This window comes from Xenopus laevis, chromosome 5L (assembly GCF_017654675.1).
Source record: "Xenopus laevis strain J_2021 chromosome 5L, Xenopus_laevis_v10.1, whole genome shotgun sequence".
In the NCBI taxonomy this organism is placed as follows: Eukaryota; Metazoa; Chordata; class Amphibia; order Anura; family Pipidae; genus Xenopus; species Xenopus laevis.
Genome location: NC_054379.1, coordinates 99960373 through 99977538, shown reverse-complemented (window position 1 = coordinate 99977538; position 17166 = coordinate 99960373). Strand labels below are relative to the sequence as shown.

At 37.8% G+C, this 17166-nt stretch overlaps 1 protein-coding gene across 14 annotated transcripts in view; it reads right to left on the bottom strand.

The window, feature by feature from the left end:
• Nucleotides 1-17166, bottom strand: part of dst.L (dystonin L homeolog) — a 296950-nt gene that overhangs the window by 231241 nt on the left and 48543 nt on the right. The window contains exon 1 of one of the 14 annotated variants that reach the window (XM_041563175.1): nt 13143-13626. The exons of the other annotated variants lie outside the window; for them this stretch is intronic. Coding sequence (XP_041419109.1) covers nt 13143-13233 — 91 coding nt within the window. The 5' untranslated portion in view covers nt 13234-13626. Of the gene's footprint in view, nt 1-13142; nt 13627-17166 lie in introns of those variants that run through there. 14 annotated transcript variants of the gene reach the window in all.

The window sequence follows — 17166 nt, the reverse complement described above, 5'->3', positions numbered from 1 at the left end:
TATCATGCAAATTTCCATTCAACGTCTCACTAACATGTGAGTCTGTATCATATAAAACTATATTGTTGCTAGAAGTTAGTCGATAGTCAGTTTTTCAAGCTTGAAAAGGGGTCATTGTGGACCTGAAAGGCATTTTAATTATATGATGATTGCCGTGTGGAGTGCAGTCCAGAATCCAAAAACCATGTAAAAAATATAGTTCATAATAGAGTACATAATAAAAACAATCATCTACTCTAGACAGTAATGTAAGTCCTTTCAGAACCAGTGTATGTTATTATCAATAACACAAACATCATTGATAACTAGCATAGTGTAAAAGTTAACAGTCTATCAACTGCCAACCCTAGCAGCTACCATGGCGTTAATGGAATGTCTCCCACACAAGTCAGAGGTCACAATGTACATTACTATGCCTGTTCTGAATTGTGAACACTGTCAATTATTCAGCTGTATTGTTTATTATAAGGAGCCAGTGAAACATAGATGATTATTAAAGTTGCATTATAGGTAAAAACATAATGTTTGTGTCCAAAAGTCCCCTTTAAATATGTGCTCTCTGGCCATGCATACACCTAGGGGCACATTTACTAAGCTCGAGTGAAGGATTCAAAGTAAAAAAACTTCGACCATCGAATAGGCTACTTCGACCTACGACTTCGACTTTGATTCAAACTAAAAATCGTTCGACTATTCGACTACTGTCTCTTTAAAAAAAACTTTGACTACCTACTTTGGCATCTTTAAACCTACCGAGCTACAATGTTAGACTATGTGGACCTTCCCCATAAGCTTCCTAAGTTTTTTTTTGATCAAACAAATCGTTCGATCGATGGATTTTTCCTTCGATCGTTCGATCGAAGTACTTGCCGTAAATCATTCAACTTCGATATTCGAAGTCGAAGGATTTTACTTTGATGGTCGAATATCGAGGGTTAATTAACCCTCGATATTCGACCCTTAGTAAATGTGCCCCCTAATTTAATGGCTGGGGGATTTTGCTGATTTCAGCCTTACTGCTTGCCCATTGTTCCAAATATGTGCCTCTAGAGAAGTTGAATATATTGTCCCATGATTCCATCCAATGTTAGTTGGTCTGTCGGGACAAAAAAAAAATCTTCATTGCTTGATATTAGACTACCAGAAAAATCTGGTCAGCAGCACATAGGCCACATCACTTCTGATGGACATACAAAGCTAAGGAAAGGGCCTTGTTTGTAAACACAGGTACACAGTTTGCTTATTCTATGACATGGTCACAGACACCTGCGTAAATATGTACAGTTGAAACCACATTTTTGGTAAGAAAAGCACCTGCAGATTATGGGAACTTCATGCATTTTTGTAGTTTCTTCCTGATTAAAATTTAACCCCAGCCAGGACCTCTCCTCCCATATTACACAGGTGGTAAAAACATCATAAATATACACCCAAAAGACCACATATCACATTCATGTTCTAAAAACTGCAGTGTCAGGATCACTCGTAGCATCACATGGGAATATACATACAATTAGGGGCTTATTTACTACAAATTTTTCTGGTCAATGTTTTTTGGGTGAAAACTCAAACTTTTCGTAGGAAAAAAAACTTGAATCTTTAGAGATTTATTATACAACAAAGCTGCTAAAATCCGAATTCTAAAATATGCAGTCTCAAGCCTGTCGAGGTCATATAGAAGCCAATGGCAAATGTCCCTGAAGTTGTTTTTTTGACATTGTGATCTGCGCTGGATAATCCGAAAAATTTTGAGTTTTCGGACGATAATCGGACGATAATCTGAAAAGGATGAGTTTTCGCAGCAGAAACGTGATAAAAATTGACAAACCTGTCAATTATACAATATGTATTGACACTCAATTTTATCATGAGGTTTTGTCGCTCTGACTTTTTCAAGAAAAATTGTTGATAAATGATTTAAAATCGTGGATGGGAGTTTGGTCAGATTTGTATTCATAAAAAATGAGATTAATTCCAGTTTAAGTAAATGTGTCCCTTAATGCTACATATAAACATATGCCAATAAAACATGTTTCTTTATATAGCCCACAATTCAACAGACAGGACAAATATAATTTTTGGTATTATATAGCCCACAATTCAACCAACATGACAAATATTAAGAAGAATTAAAAAATGTAAAAATACTATTTGTACACATTTTCTTTTCGGATGTTATTTAAACAAACAAGCTTTTTATCTACCTGCCCCACATATTTTTTTTATTTCTCTCAAGCTCTCTTCCAGATGAGGGGTGCAGACAATTGCTATATTCCTTGACAACTACATGCATTTGTTGCAATGACACCTCTCACATTCATGCATATTTATAAAGGACAGCAGTTTGATCAATGTGAATCCTGCAGCCAAATAATGTTTGGACTGTGTTACCTAGAAACAATTTCAATAGAAATATAATGAACAGAAAGTCTGATGTACACAAGAGAAGAAAGAATGAGGAATATCATTCGTTTGTTATATTCACATTCAGAAACATACAGCATGGTCCACATGAATATAAATCTACATCATTTGAAGTGTGAAAGTTTCTCAGCTTTAGTCCTAAAGTATGGTATGGTATGGTAATCCCTTTGATAAACAGTGCTTTGTGATTTCACTAAGAAGATATCACCATGGACAGTCCCAAAGGGAGGGTTTGATACACATGTCACACCCATGGCTCAAACGAAATGGTACAAGAGTATTACATGTATGTCTGTGCAATCTTCCACCAGGTGAATAAAGACTTTATTTATGTCATGAATAAGAAGCCTTATGCATGGCTGCTTATTCATGACATTAATAAATAAAATATTTACTTGCTGGTGGAAGATTGCCTTATTTGAGTGCCTGCTCAACAGATATTTTATGGTCTGAGCTTAAGGCCTCATATATTTCTTTATCCTTATAGTTTACCTATAGAAGTGATCAGCAAAGAATATTGGTTTGGACACCATGCAATTAGGGAGATAGCGAGCTCTGTGTAATAAGCAACTTCTCCCCAGATGCTGCTCTGGTTTACAGATAAGGAAGCAGGGGCAAGCCGATGTGTAGGGTTTTAATTTAGGACAAACTCCACCAACCACAATATGGCACTCGAAGCACATCGTACTTCGGGCAGCTTAGGAAAACAAAGCGCTCCAAGTGTCATCCCGCCCTAAAAGCAATTATCTGATTGGTTGCCATGGGTTACTGCCCAGGTGCAAATTTGCCCAGTGTTTAAAAATGACCCCCGCTGTTATAAGCTAAAAAATACCCAGTTTCCATTGACAAAGCTGATTTTTGCTTTATTCTTTTAGTTCAGTGTAAACATTGTACATTCTCTGACTCTCGGACAAGTGAACTGACAGAATGGATTGTTCATATTACATGTAGGTGCAATGTAATTTGTATTTGTCTTTGTAACAAGGGTAAATAGACATAAAGGCTTAAAGATATAGGACAAACAACAGTGAATAAAAAGGAATTTGAAACAGTAGTGATTATTTATACTAGGTTGCTAATATGTTACCCTTTAACCTGCTAAGTAATACAATGTAGGTAATCCAATATTTATTTATTTTGTGTTTTAGAATTAAAGCTGGCCACAGAGCTGGGCAAAGCTGTGCGGAACAAGAGTTTGTACGATTTTCAGTCAGTGTGTGGTTCGTCCTGCCATTATATCGTACCCTGGCAATTGGTTGTTCAGGCTATGGGGCAGGTTAAAAGATATCAGCTACCGATAAGATCTCTGCATGTATCTGATGATATCAATGGGTGACTATCACTACTATTTGTCGGACATAAGTTTTGTACAATTGTTGCCTGGCAATTAATGGCCAAAACATTGTGTGATTTGTTCTTTTTACTACTTATTTTAATCTGAATGGTTAATGGTAGATCTTTAGACTAAAATGAACATGCACTAGTTGCACAAAGAATAAATTGACTTGACCAGATTTACAAAATCTCCTTGTTTACCACTCCCAGAAAATATTCGGCTGTAACTGAGATTTTTTTCCATAACATTTAGGGGATTATTTATTGAAGGTCGAGTTGTGTTTTTCCCAAAAATTTTAGTTTTTCGAGGGTAGTTTCAGTAAAAACTAAAAAATTTTGGGATAAAAAAAAACTAGAATTTTTCGAGTTGTGAGTTTATTTGAGGTAGAAACCTCACAAACTCAACCTTTGATAAAAAACCCCCTTCATTTGCCATATAGGCACCCAAGCTGCTGCCTTAGGTATGGACCATTGAGTGCCTATATGGTAAATACGACCCTGATTACTTGCCCTAGATTGTTAAATAAGTCTGAAATAAGGAGTCACTGATCACAATCACTTGGGGTAAGTGAATTGTGATCGATTGTTATAGAGAATAATTATGGAAGGCGCTAAACATGTAGAACTATTATAGAAGAATAAAAATTAGATAAAAGAACATCAACTAAATATATGACTTCATAATAGTGCAAGAACTGAACTTACACCACTCAGTTCATTATGTAGGATATGTTAGAGAAAGCTATTTCTTTGTTAAACTTCCCATAAAGGATCTTTTCACAAATCGTCTGAGGCTTGAAAAAGAAAACCAGTATTCACATTTGGCATTTACAAAATAATTCATTCAACAGAAGCATACCATATGAAGCAAGAACTCACTGCTTACAGAGCTGCCATTTTACAAAAAAATAAGCCTTACAATAGTTGAAAGGATGCTGTGTATCAAAATACTAATACAAATCTATAGCCTGAACTCATAAGAACAAGGTAAAAGTGTAGAAACTTTTATCATATGCCTTTGTTCTGTTTATTTATATTTGGTATAAACTTTACATTTCATGAATTAAATGAAGTGGCATACTAAACAACAGTATCCTGACCATCAAAATCTGGACACATATACATATGGAAATTAGCTTTTTTATGGACCGTGATGGCCTTTGCCTCCTGCTGTTGAGATTTACTGCCACTACTAGATTATTTAAGATCCTGTAACATTTGATGATTTGCAGATGTATTTAGAGGACTAGGAAAGTGAAAACCACAGGGAGGTGCCTCTATACCAAGCATAACCTATATGAAAAACCTTACTACGAAAATGAATAATAGGAATCTGCAGACATTGTTATTTACATTTTTGCAATACCTCTACAGAAAACTGTTCTACTAGAACAAATGTAATGCATATTTTACCCTTAGAATAAAAGGGAAACCATTCATACTAACTAGTCTAGTATAACTGGGGGACTGTGGATAACAAAAAATCCAATAACTGTTGTTTATATATTTCACCACACATTTTGGTTCAACCCAATTTCTTTGCTGTCTGCAAACTACTGTCACTGACATATTTCCCCTGCTCTTACAAGGCCTTACAAGATCCATCTAGGCACAATATCCGAACAATATATATCCACTACACACATTTGGTCAGGTTTTTAATGTTCTGTTTGTTTAGACTGCCTGAATCAATTTAGCAATGTTCAAGATGCACATTTTATTTATTCTTGAGAAACAATATTTCCACAGATTTAGGGGCCGATTCATGAAGCTCGAGTGAAGGATTCGAAGTAAAAAAACTTCGAATTTCGAAGTGTTTTTTGGGCTACTTCGACCATCGAATGGGCTACTTCGACCTTCGACTATGACTACGACTACGAATCGAACAATTCGAACTAAAAATCGTTCGACTATTCGACCATTCGATAGTCGAAGTACTGCCTCTTTAAAAAAACTTCGACCCCCTACTTCGGCAGCTAAAAGCTACCGAAGTCAATGTTAGCCTATGGGGAAGGTCCCCATAGGCTTGCCTAAGTTTTTTTGATCGAAGGATATTCCTTCGATCGTTGTATTAAAATCCTTCGAATCGTTCGATTCGAAGGATTTAATCGTTCGATCGAAGGAATAATCCTTCGATCGTTCGATCGCAGCATTTGCGCTAAATCCTTCGACTTCGATATTCGAAGTCGAAGGATTTTAGTTCCTAGTCGAATATCGAGGGTTAATTAACCCTCGATATTCGACCCTTAATACATCTGCCCCTTAATTTTTTTCTATGTATCCGCTCTTTCTCTAGGGGATTTTTGACAAATAAAATCAGGAGCTCCTTTCTAATCAATGAGACATCATAACCTGCTTGAATAAAAAACTTCAGTATCACTGATTCAATAAGGGTTTCGATTTGCTGTAAAGTGTCAATCTGCTTCACCATTCACGTAAATCGAACCCTAACCCTATAACGAGAAATTCAAAGACAGCAACCGTATGAAAAGTTATGTCCGTCATCCATTAATATCATCAGGCAATACAGGCAGGTATATTATCATTAGCCAACAGAAATCTTCTAACCTATCCGATAGATGAAATGACCGATCGCTATGGCACAAAAAATGTTAGGATGGTGGACACACTGTCCGAAAATCATACAAAACGATTCGTATGACTTTATATTTTAGTCTATGGCCATCTTAAAGGCCACCATACACAGCCCAATAAAAGCTGCCAACGGCGTCGCCAGCTTATTGGCCCGTGTGTGGGGCCATCCGACGGGCTTCCCCGATCGATATCTGGCCAGATCGGTTAAAAATTCCCGATGGATTGCGGCCGCAACTGTGCGACTATGCGGTCCATGATCCGACCGCAAGTATTGGATCCATTCTGATCCGATTATTGGGCCCTAGGGCCCACGATCGGATCAGCCCGATATCACCCACTTCAATGTGGGCATATCAGGGAGAGATACGCTTGTTTGGCGATCTCTACGTCTATGGCCACGTTAGGACTTAGGATGGTTTTTTTCCCCTTTAATAGCCAGATTTAGTCTGGTAACCAGCTTTGTTGATTTGGTTTAAAGGGAACTATACATATTTTAAATCAGAACAGGTTTGGGATCTGTTATCCGGAAACCCATTATCCAGAAAGCTCCAAATTACGAAATGCCGTCTCCCATAGACTCCATTTTATCCAAATATAACTATACAACTAAGATAGAACTAATCTTTATTGGAAGCAAAACCAGCCTCTTGGGTTTATTTAATGTTGACATGATTTTCTATCAGACTTAAGGTATGAAGATCCAAATTATGGAAAGATCTGTTATCCAGAAAACTCCAGGTCCCGAGCATTCTGGATAACAGGTCCCATACCTGTATTGTCTGTTGTACAAAGAAACTTCACTGTATAAAAGGTCTTCGTGGAGATTCACTCCAAGAAGGATAAGGACTGATAGGATAACTTAAACAAGACTTATAGCTAAAAATGCACTTAGCATATTTGTATCCCCTACTCATGCAGCATACCTATCTCATGTAGTAGACCAATTGGGCTGGAATAAGCTTAGGCTCCTGTCACAAAAATCATTTCCTGCTGTAAAATACCCCATTGGTGAGTAATTCCAGAGATACTGCAGGCATTGCAAGGTCGTCCACGCACTGAATCCCAACTACTCTAGACCTTACGAATCATTTTCAATTTATTTTAATCTCATGCCACAAATAAGATACTGTATGTACACAGTCTTTTTTTCCTGCTGCCAAACAAATGTAGATGCCTTCTGAATGATGCTGCATCATGTAATTCCAAGACTCTGTGTAGACACCAACACCATTACAGCTGACACCTCCAGTTAACATTTTCAACAGCTGAGACCTGCCAGAGTAGGAGAAGTGAAGTGTACAGGAAAGCGTAAATGGGAAACTGTGTTTGTTGTGTGTTTACTAAAGCTTGATTTTACCAGCATGTTTAATTTAGCAACATATAAACTGCTTGTAAATATTCAGATAATCTCTAGGCATTTCAATGAATTTGTGTGTACATGTAAACAGCACATTTAATGCATTTTTTTTGTCTAAACAAATAAATTATAGTAATACAGGAATGGGACCAGAATGTGCGGGCCCTGTGATTTTCCAGAGATGGGGTTCTTCTATTATTTGGATCTCCATATCATAAGTCTAATAAAAAATGTATAACACATTACTGAAACCCAATATGCTGGTTTTGTTTCCAAAAATTATATACAGGTATGGGACCTGTTATCCAGAATGCTTGGGACCTGGGGTTTCCGTATAACGGATCTTTCTGTAATTTGGATCTTTATATCGTAAGTATACTATAAAATCATGTAAACATTAAATAACCTCAATAGGCTGTTTTTTCTTCCAATAAGGATTAATTCTATCTTAGTTTGGACCATGTACAAGGCACTGTTTTATCATTTTTATCATTTTTTAAAAAAGTGGATTAATTTATTATAATGGAGTTTATGGGAGACCGGCATTCTGTAATTTGGAACTTTCTGGATAACGGGTTTCCGGATAACAGGTCACATACCTGTATTAGTTGGGATCAAGTATAAGGTACTGTTGTATTATTGCAGAGAAAAAATAAATCATTGTTTAAAATTTGATTTATTTGATTACAAAGGAGTCTACGAGAGATGGCCTTCCTCTAATTGGAGCTTTCTGGATACTGGGTATCTGGTTAACAGATCCAATACCTATTATACCAGAAAGGTGATTTCGGGAGCTTTGACACCATGCTGAAAAATACAGTGGTACAATTGACCACATTCTACCACATGAGCCATAGCCCTTGTATGAGGTTCATCCAGATGAAAACAACTACAGACAACATACAGTACCTCATAACAGAAGATTTGCTGCCTAAAGTCAAAGTATACTGGAACCATTTTACAAAAAAATGAAACACTGAAAATCCTAATCAGAATTCAGAATGGCATTTGCTGAATTTGAAGAAAATAAAAATACAATACAGGTATGGGATCCGCTATCTGGAAACCCGTTATCCGGAAAGTTCCGAATTATGGAATGGCCATCTCCCATAGACTCCATTTTATCCAAATAATCCACATTTTAAAAATGATTTCCTTTTTCTCTGTAATAATAAAATAGCTTTTACTTGATCCAAACTAATATATAATTAATCCTTATTGGAAGCAAAACCAGCCTGTTGGGTTTATTTAATATTTATATGATTTTCTATTAGACTTAAGGTATGAAGATCCAAATTACAGAAAGATATATTACCTGGAAAACCCCAGGTCCCAAGCATTCTGGATAACAGGTCCCATACCTGTAGTTGATTTATTGTTGTGAATTCTTCATTAAGTTCTTCATTTGAGAAGGTTTTTTTACAGATTTTTAGAAAATTACATCAGTTTACCATAATTTCAGCAGATCAAGAAGCAATCTCATGAATCCAAAGATCCCCCCCACACACACTTCAAATACTGTAAATATAATTGATGTATTTCTGAGATATCTAATACTTCAAAAGTCTTGCTAGAAGCAGTTCAGTTGAAATACTATAAGTTGAATACTATAAGGGTTGTACCTTGTCATCCAGTATATATGAGCATCAAGAGACTAATAAGAAATAGTTACATGGCTTTTCCATATACTAAGAAATATGGGTTATATTATGGGCAAGGAGGGCTAATGAAAAGCACAGAAGAGGTGCCGTTAAGAAATTCCAATGATCAAATGTTGTTGGTAAAAGTTCCCTTCGTGCAGCCCTGAAAATGTTTCATGTTTTATTCTCCTATGAAACAGAAAAGGAAATTGTTTTTTAAAGGAGTTGCTCACCTTTACATTAACTTTTAGTATGATGTGGAGAGTGATATTCTGAGACAATTTGCAATTAGTTTTGATTTTTTTATTATTTCTGATTTTATAGCTTTTTATTCAGCAGCTCTCTAGTTTGCAATTTCAGCAATCTGGTTGCCCTTGCAACCATGCATTGATTTGAAAAAGAGTCTGGGATATGAATAGGGGAGGCCGTGAATAGAAAGAGGATTTGTTCTTCAGATGGCGGCCGTGACCCCCATTAGAAAGCTGGAAAGAATCAGAAGAAAAAAGCTAATAATTAAAAAACTATAAAAAAAATAAATATTGTAGACCAACTGAAAAGTTGCTTAGAATTGCTCATTCTATAACATACTAAACATTAAATTAAAGGTGAACTACCCCTTTAAAGGACTGGTTACGTGGATAGACTCATTCCTTACTTAAAGGGATACTGTCATGGGAAAACATGTTTTTTTCAAAACACATCAGTTAATAGTGCTGCTCCAGTTGAATTTTTCAAAAGAACAAACAGATTTTGTTATATTAAATTTTGAAATCTGACATGGGGCTAGACATATTGTCAGTTTCCCAGCTACCCCCAGATGTCAGATTTCAAAATTGAATATAAATAAAATTTGTTTGCTCTTTTGAGAAATGGATTTCAGTGCAGATTCTTCTGGAACAGCACTATTAACTGATGTGTTTTGGAAAAAAACATGTTTTCCCATGACAGCATCCCTTTAAGTTATTTTCTACCTAAAATGAATTTGTTTGGCCCTTCATACTGCTCTTTTATAGGTGATGTTTTTGTTCATACCGCCATCCAGGGCATACAAGAAGTGGCACCGTCTTTTCTTTAGCTGACGGACCAGTGTATGTGTATTACAGAAACTTTATTGAGCCTGTACCAAGGTAGTAGAAAAGCTGGATCCCTCAATCCTTTTCACTTCCATACAAAGATTCTGCTTCAAATATTTATTGGCTAAAACCATATGATAAACATGGGTTTTGTTCAGCACTTTGTGTCAGCTTTAAAGTGGCATATTAGAATTTTGAATCTCATGTCCATCCTTTTTTCTTTTTACCATGACAGATGCTAAAGCAGGATGAAGCAAGTCAATTAGAGGCATTTAAAATTCACAGAGGTAACTCAATATTTTCTCTCAAGTAAAATGCCATTTGTGCATTTTCCCAAGGCTGCCGAATTTAACTGTCAAAGTAAATGTAAAAATAATTTTGAGGTGCATAGCATTTCATGTTTATTTTTTCATCAAACCTAAATACTAGAGAAAAAAACTCTACAACCTACCTAGCTCTCAGCGCTCCCCTGCTTCTCACAGTACCATAGTAAGCATTTGCTGTCCCAAAGGTGTGCAATAAGTTTCTTTTTAGTACAGGTATGGGATCAGTTATCCAGAAAGCACCGAATTACAGAAAGGCCTTCTCCCATAGACACCAAATATTCCAGATTTTTTTAAATGGTTTCCTTTTTCTCTGTAATAATAAAACAGGACCTTGTACTATAACCCAACAAAGATATAATGAATGCTTATTGGAAGCAAAAATAGGCTATTGGGTTTAATTAATGTTTAAATTATTTTTTAGTAGACTTAAGACTGAATAACCAAATTTTGGAAAGATCTGATATCTGGAAAACCCCAGGTCCCACGCATTTTGGATAACAGGTCCCATACCTGTATATTATTAAGCTTATGAAATAGTGCTTGTTTTGATGTTGAAATGTGTAGATGGGAATCAGCAATGGTCAAATCATCTAAAATTGCCTGTCAGCACTTACACAAATACTCCACTTATTATAAATTCTTTATTTTCGTGTTATGCAAAATACAGAGAATACTTTGGCACAAGATTTCTACAGCGAAGAGTTCCAGCATATAATACAGTTTTTGATCTCATACCAAGCCATCACTAGGATTAATATATGTTATCTGTAAATTACATGTCATGTAAGCGCTTTTTGTAAACAATAAACCATAAAATATAAAAGCAAACTGTGTTGGGCATATCTCTATCATCACAACCATTGTTATAGTATGCTCCACTTATTATACAATCTTGCAGTGTTTGCCACAAGCAGAGAATCTGCCAGAATCTGCTATGTAAAGAGGTTTCAATTTTTACTATTGCTATTTTCTTCCTGACCATATAAGTGGTCAATATAGATCATAGAACTTAAAGGGAAACCATTTCCATACCAAACTGGTAGTGATATTGGCACAATGGAAGGCAGTTTCAGTTGTTTTGGTCCCATCTGTGTGCAACTCAATGGACAGAACACTTGAAAACTTCCCTTCCACTTATTCCAATAATCATGGCATATAAAATCTATAAGGAAAAACATGTCATCCGTTTTTTTTAGTAAATAACCTATTTAAACTAGAGCTGCAGCTGTAGGAAAATAAAACCAGATCATTGAACAAAAATTTAAAGTTTTGATTTAGAAGTATGAGCTATAATGGGCTGAATTGTCACTGCCATAGCATCAGATTCTTCTGTATTGTACATCCCTTTGTTGAAATGGTAAGTCAAGCAGATCAGAAGTAAAATCATCCTACAATGACGGCACACTCCAGACATCCGGAAATAAAAAAGGGCAGGGACTTATTGAGCTTCAGTTGCATTTGGAGAAGCCTTTATTATGCTCAGAACATCATTATAAACATGTATTTAGAAAGCACCAACCTATTCTTTATAATGGAAATGAAAGCAGTTGGCACCTGGCTGCCACAAATACTATATCCTGCACACAAGTAGTTGGATTTTCGGTAAACTAACAGCATCACCATATAACATATATATATAACATATACATCATGGACCACAAGGGACGGAACACCTGAAAGTAACTTGTGACTGGCCTAATTGCACAGTATGACAGTTCCTCCCTTACATCCCACTCTGTTTATCAGCAGGAAACAGCACCAAACCCATTCATCCATCAGCAGGAACCAACAGGCAATGTCACACAGTCACATAACCACTAAAATAAACACAGATTATTTCGGGAGAGCTAAAATGGACGGCCAGTCACCAGGACAAGCAGCCAGCTAGCACAGGACTCCAACTCCCAGCATGCATAGTGGGAATAGCCAGAGTCCAATTAAGGCAGAAAGCCTGTTTCCTGGAATAGACAATGATTGAGCAGAAATAGCAGAGTCACTGGCAGCAGCACATAGAGAATCCTTGCAGCAAGCTGAGTCTAAACATTATCCCCCAGACTGGTGTTAACACTGCATGGGAGACTGCTTCATTCGTACACTAATAAAACATGCTAACGGTTCCCTGTCAGCCCTGGACATGTCATTTCCTATTCATGTCCCTGAGGGAATAATAATAATAATGCCGGCAGCAGCAGCAGCAGCAGTAGCAGCAGAGTGGTGTCCATGTGTGGGTACCGCCCGTGCCCTTATACGCTTCTTCTGCTGCTGCTGCTGCTGCTGCTGTGCTCCCTTATCTGCTGCACTGACACTTGCAGCTATTTTAAGGCGAGTGCCCTTCTCCTCCCAGCTCTGACCCATTAGCCGGATTCGCCCAGCCCCTGCCCGGCCCCGGTACCTTTGTATCTCTCCAGTACGTCTTCATAGGCCTGCAGGTATTCCTGCTCGTCGTTACGGATATAGGATGGAGCCACATTATATTGAGCCATATCTGAACGTCCCGCAGTTTGCCACTGTGCAGCCGGCTCCGGCCAGCAGCTTCCCTAGTCTGGGATAGTGTGGGAGGAGCCGCCCCGCCTGTGTCGAATCCCCCCTCCTTAATCCGGGACACATTCAATCACACTGGCCGAGCAGCTGTCACTGGGCTTCTCCTGTCACAGGGCGGTGTCTGGCCACTCTCGGTGCAGCCCAGCGTTACAGTGAAGCCCACACTGGCACAGTGCCCAGTATGCCCGCCTGGCATCGAGGCTTCCCACTCCAGACAGAATGGGACCAAGAGCTTAGTGGCAATATCACACCCTTAACCCACTGCGTGCGGGGCTTCCTCGCTGAGCTTCTGGGGCCACAACATTCCCCACAATCTCCACAGTCCATTTAGCAGGGCGGACACTGTTCAAAGGGGCTGTACTATCTGAGCTTGAGCATTGGTCAGCCCTGTTTTCCCATTACTCACTTATTGTCTTCCCATTAGTCACTCAGCTCTCCATCTGTATTACACTACTACAGTCATACTCCTTGTGCCTTATACTAATGACAGATGAAAATGTCAGCTACCATCCTACTATGCAAAACAAATACACGGCCCCACATTACTGCAACTTTCTTACAAGGTATATGGTAAAGCCACATAAGCAAAACCTGCCATTATTTCTGCCATAACTTTTTCCTCAGAAAGTGTCTGGAGAAAATTGCCATTATGTATTGCAGACCTTTCTTCACAGGGAATATCACCGTATGATGCCACTGCCCTAAAGTATTCTATCATTATTATTAACATGTATTTATAAAGCACTAAGATATGCACCATTGGGTGTATACACCCAACATATAGATAAAATACAAAAAAACAGCCAATACAAGTGGTAGGATGATCCTACCCAAAATCAATGCGGGTGGACATTTTGTAGCTGACAGATATGTCATTATTTTGTAATTGGGGGATTTTGCAATAATTCCATGTGACAAAACACTAACTGATCTCGCGAGTTATACCACAGCAGCCTGAAGAGCAATCCAATACACAAGGCCATAAAATGGCCCTGGTGATGTCAAGACAAAATATAGACTCAGATTTCTGTTGCATACACAGATAGCATATATCAGAAAAAAACACTGAAGTATGTGAAAAGAAACAAACAGGGCAGATTGTGCCCTACAGCCCTTCAAAACAATGTAACTAACTCAGCCCAGGCCCAGGTGCACTTGCACCCCCAGAACCCTGTTAATTATGCCACTGGCCCTTCAATATATGAGGCAACAATTAGCTGCAATATGTCCTTTTATTAATACCTATAACACATTTATGTTTGTACACCTGTGGACATATGAACTTCGGCTCCAAAGAAACACATCCACCTCACTCAACATGTTGCATTCACATTCCAAATACCACCATAAGTACACAACTCCCTATTTTACTTGCTACAACCAGGGGATAAACACTAACTACCTCTAGGTTGCCGGTTTTTTCACTAAAGTATGTCCAGGCCCAGATTTCTGGAAAGGCCACCATGACCCGGGGCTAGGGCTGCACAATTTTAGGGGGCGGCATGCTGCCCAACCACACCCACATTGTTTCAGAAACACTGGGGATACACAGGAGATAAAATCTTTTTTAAATTTTCCTGTGCACCAGTCCCCAGTGCTACAGTTGTGATGGAGGAAATTTGTGCAAATAAAAGGGAGGGGACTGGGGTGACGAATGCAAGCGGGCCTAGAGGTGCCCGCTATGTAAATCCGGCCCTGAGTACAGTGTAGGACTGGCCCACCGGGATACCAGGAAAACTCCCGGTGGGCCCAGGTGTCAGTGAGCCTCTTACTTCTAACCATTTGGCCTAGTTCATGGTCTTCTTCTTTATGGGAACACAGAGGCTTAAGAATAGAGTGTAGTATGTAGAGAAAAGAGACTAGGAGAATAGAGGTTGAGTGAGGAGAGGATAGTTTGGAAAGTGGGCCCTTAGCCTATGGTTTTCTGGTGGGCCCCTGGTATCCCAGTCTGACACTGCCTGAGTATGTCAATACCAATGATATAAGCAACACATCTTTTGTGGCTGAATACTGCCACAACCGTTTTGTTAAAGGGGTTCTTTGCCTTTGAGATAATTTACGTATGAATTAGAGAGTAATATTCTGAGACAGATTGCAATCGGTTTTCATGTTCTATTATTTGTGGTTTTTGGATTATTTAGCTTTGTAGTCAGCAGTGCTCCAGTTTGCAATTTCAACAATCTGGTCACTAGGGTCCAAATGACCCTAGCAACCATGCATTGATCTGAATTAGAGACTGGAAAATAAATAAAGGAGTGTCTGAATAGAGTCAGGAGAAGGTTAATAGTTAAAAAAACTATACTAAAAAATAATGAAGACCAATTGAAAAGTTCCCTAGAATTAGCCATTCTATAACATACTGAAAGATAAATTAAAGGTGATTTACCCCTTCAAGTTCTGCATACTTGCTTTATTGCATAATGGTACAAATATACATATAGTGATGCTAGCATGCAAAAGACGTGCAAATGTGCATGAAGCATGGAGGTAACTCCTTTTGTCCTTTTGATAATTTGGGATAAATGAATGATTATTTTGTGCATCAAATAATGCTATCATGTATGATATTTATTTGTGTTAGTATATAGTTTATTCTGGGTCTAGGGCAGTATTTTGCACATGCATCAGGTAGCTTACTCCTAAGTAGTTGCTTTAATTGATTTTTCACTAAAGTGATTTAATTTTTAAACTAAAACTTAAAGTTTAGTTTGCTAAAGGCATTTGGTTCTGCTTTTTCTCCTGCCTATTGTTAGTTATGCTGGCCAAGATTTACACTAAGCTGTTATCATTTGGAAACAATTCAGATCCACAGCCATGCAGGAAGGCCCATGTACTGCTGCCCTGGAAAATCAAATTCCCAGCAGTATATTCATAAAAGGAATTCAGGGACCGCTCTGTGCCAAGCAGTACAGGTGCATTTTACTGACTAGCTTACACAAGCTAATAAAGTTGCATCACACATTCTTTCCGGCAAGGACCCACCCTGCATATGGGTGCTTAAAGTGAATAGAAACCATCATTGTTCTGTGATAGGGGTCAATCCTTTGTGCACCAGCTCTTGCTTTCACGGGAGTTATGGTTCTCTGTTTGCAGTGAACATAGCAATTACTGGTTTCATTCACTTGCAGGAAATCCATATGCAGATTAAAATCTAAAGACAATGGCAGACAAACAGTAATAAACAGTATATCCTTCACTAATACTAAACCATTAGTATGGACAGAACAAACCATTGTGCTGCAGATCCAAGTGCACAGTGGCCTGATATTTGGTCAGAATATTCCAAAATATTGTACATATTCTGCTGTGTTATTCAACATTTTCTATGACAAGCAATAACACAAAATGTTTATACTATCCTATGAAAATGTTATGAGTGGTAAAGACCAACTTTTTGTTTAAAGGCAATGGCATGTGTAACATTTCTTTGTCAAAATTGTTCATCCTGTCACTGAATGGAAACCACATCACCTCTCAGGACTGGTGTTTTCCTGCCAAAAAAGCACATTTGAGGCATCTTCTATCATGTCAGTGACAGAAAGCATGGGAATGGGTTGAGTAAAAGGCATTTTTTGCCTATGGAAGTACCTTATGAAACAGTGGTAGATTTATTAACACTTGTATTTTTTTGTACTTTTTAGTGCTAAAAACCGAGTATTAGAATAATTACTTTAAACCAAGAAAAATTAATTAAGTGTACAAAACAAGAAAAACTCTAATACAAAATTTCTCCATCATGTAGGTCATGTAGAAGTCAATGGATATTCTCCTTTTCCAATTGTAAAATCTTTCTTTGCATTACCCTTTTAGAGGATTTAGAGTTGTTTGTATTCGTGGGAAATTTCTTATGAAAACAAGGATTTGATCCTGCTTTT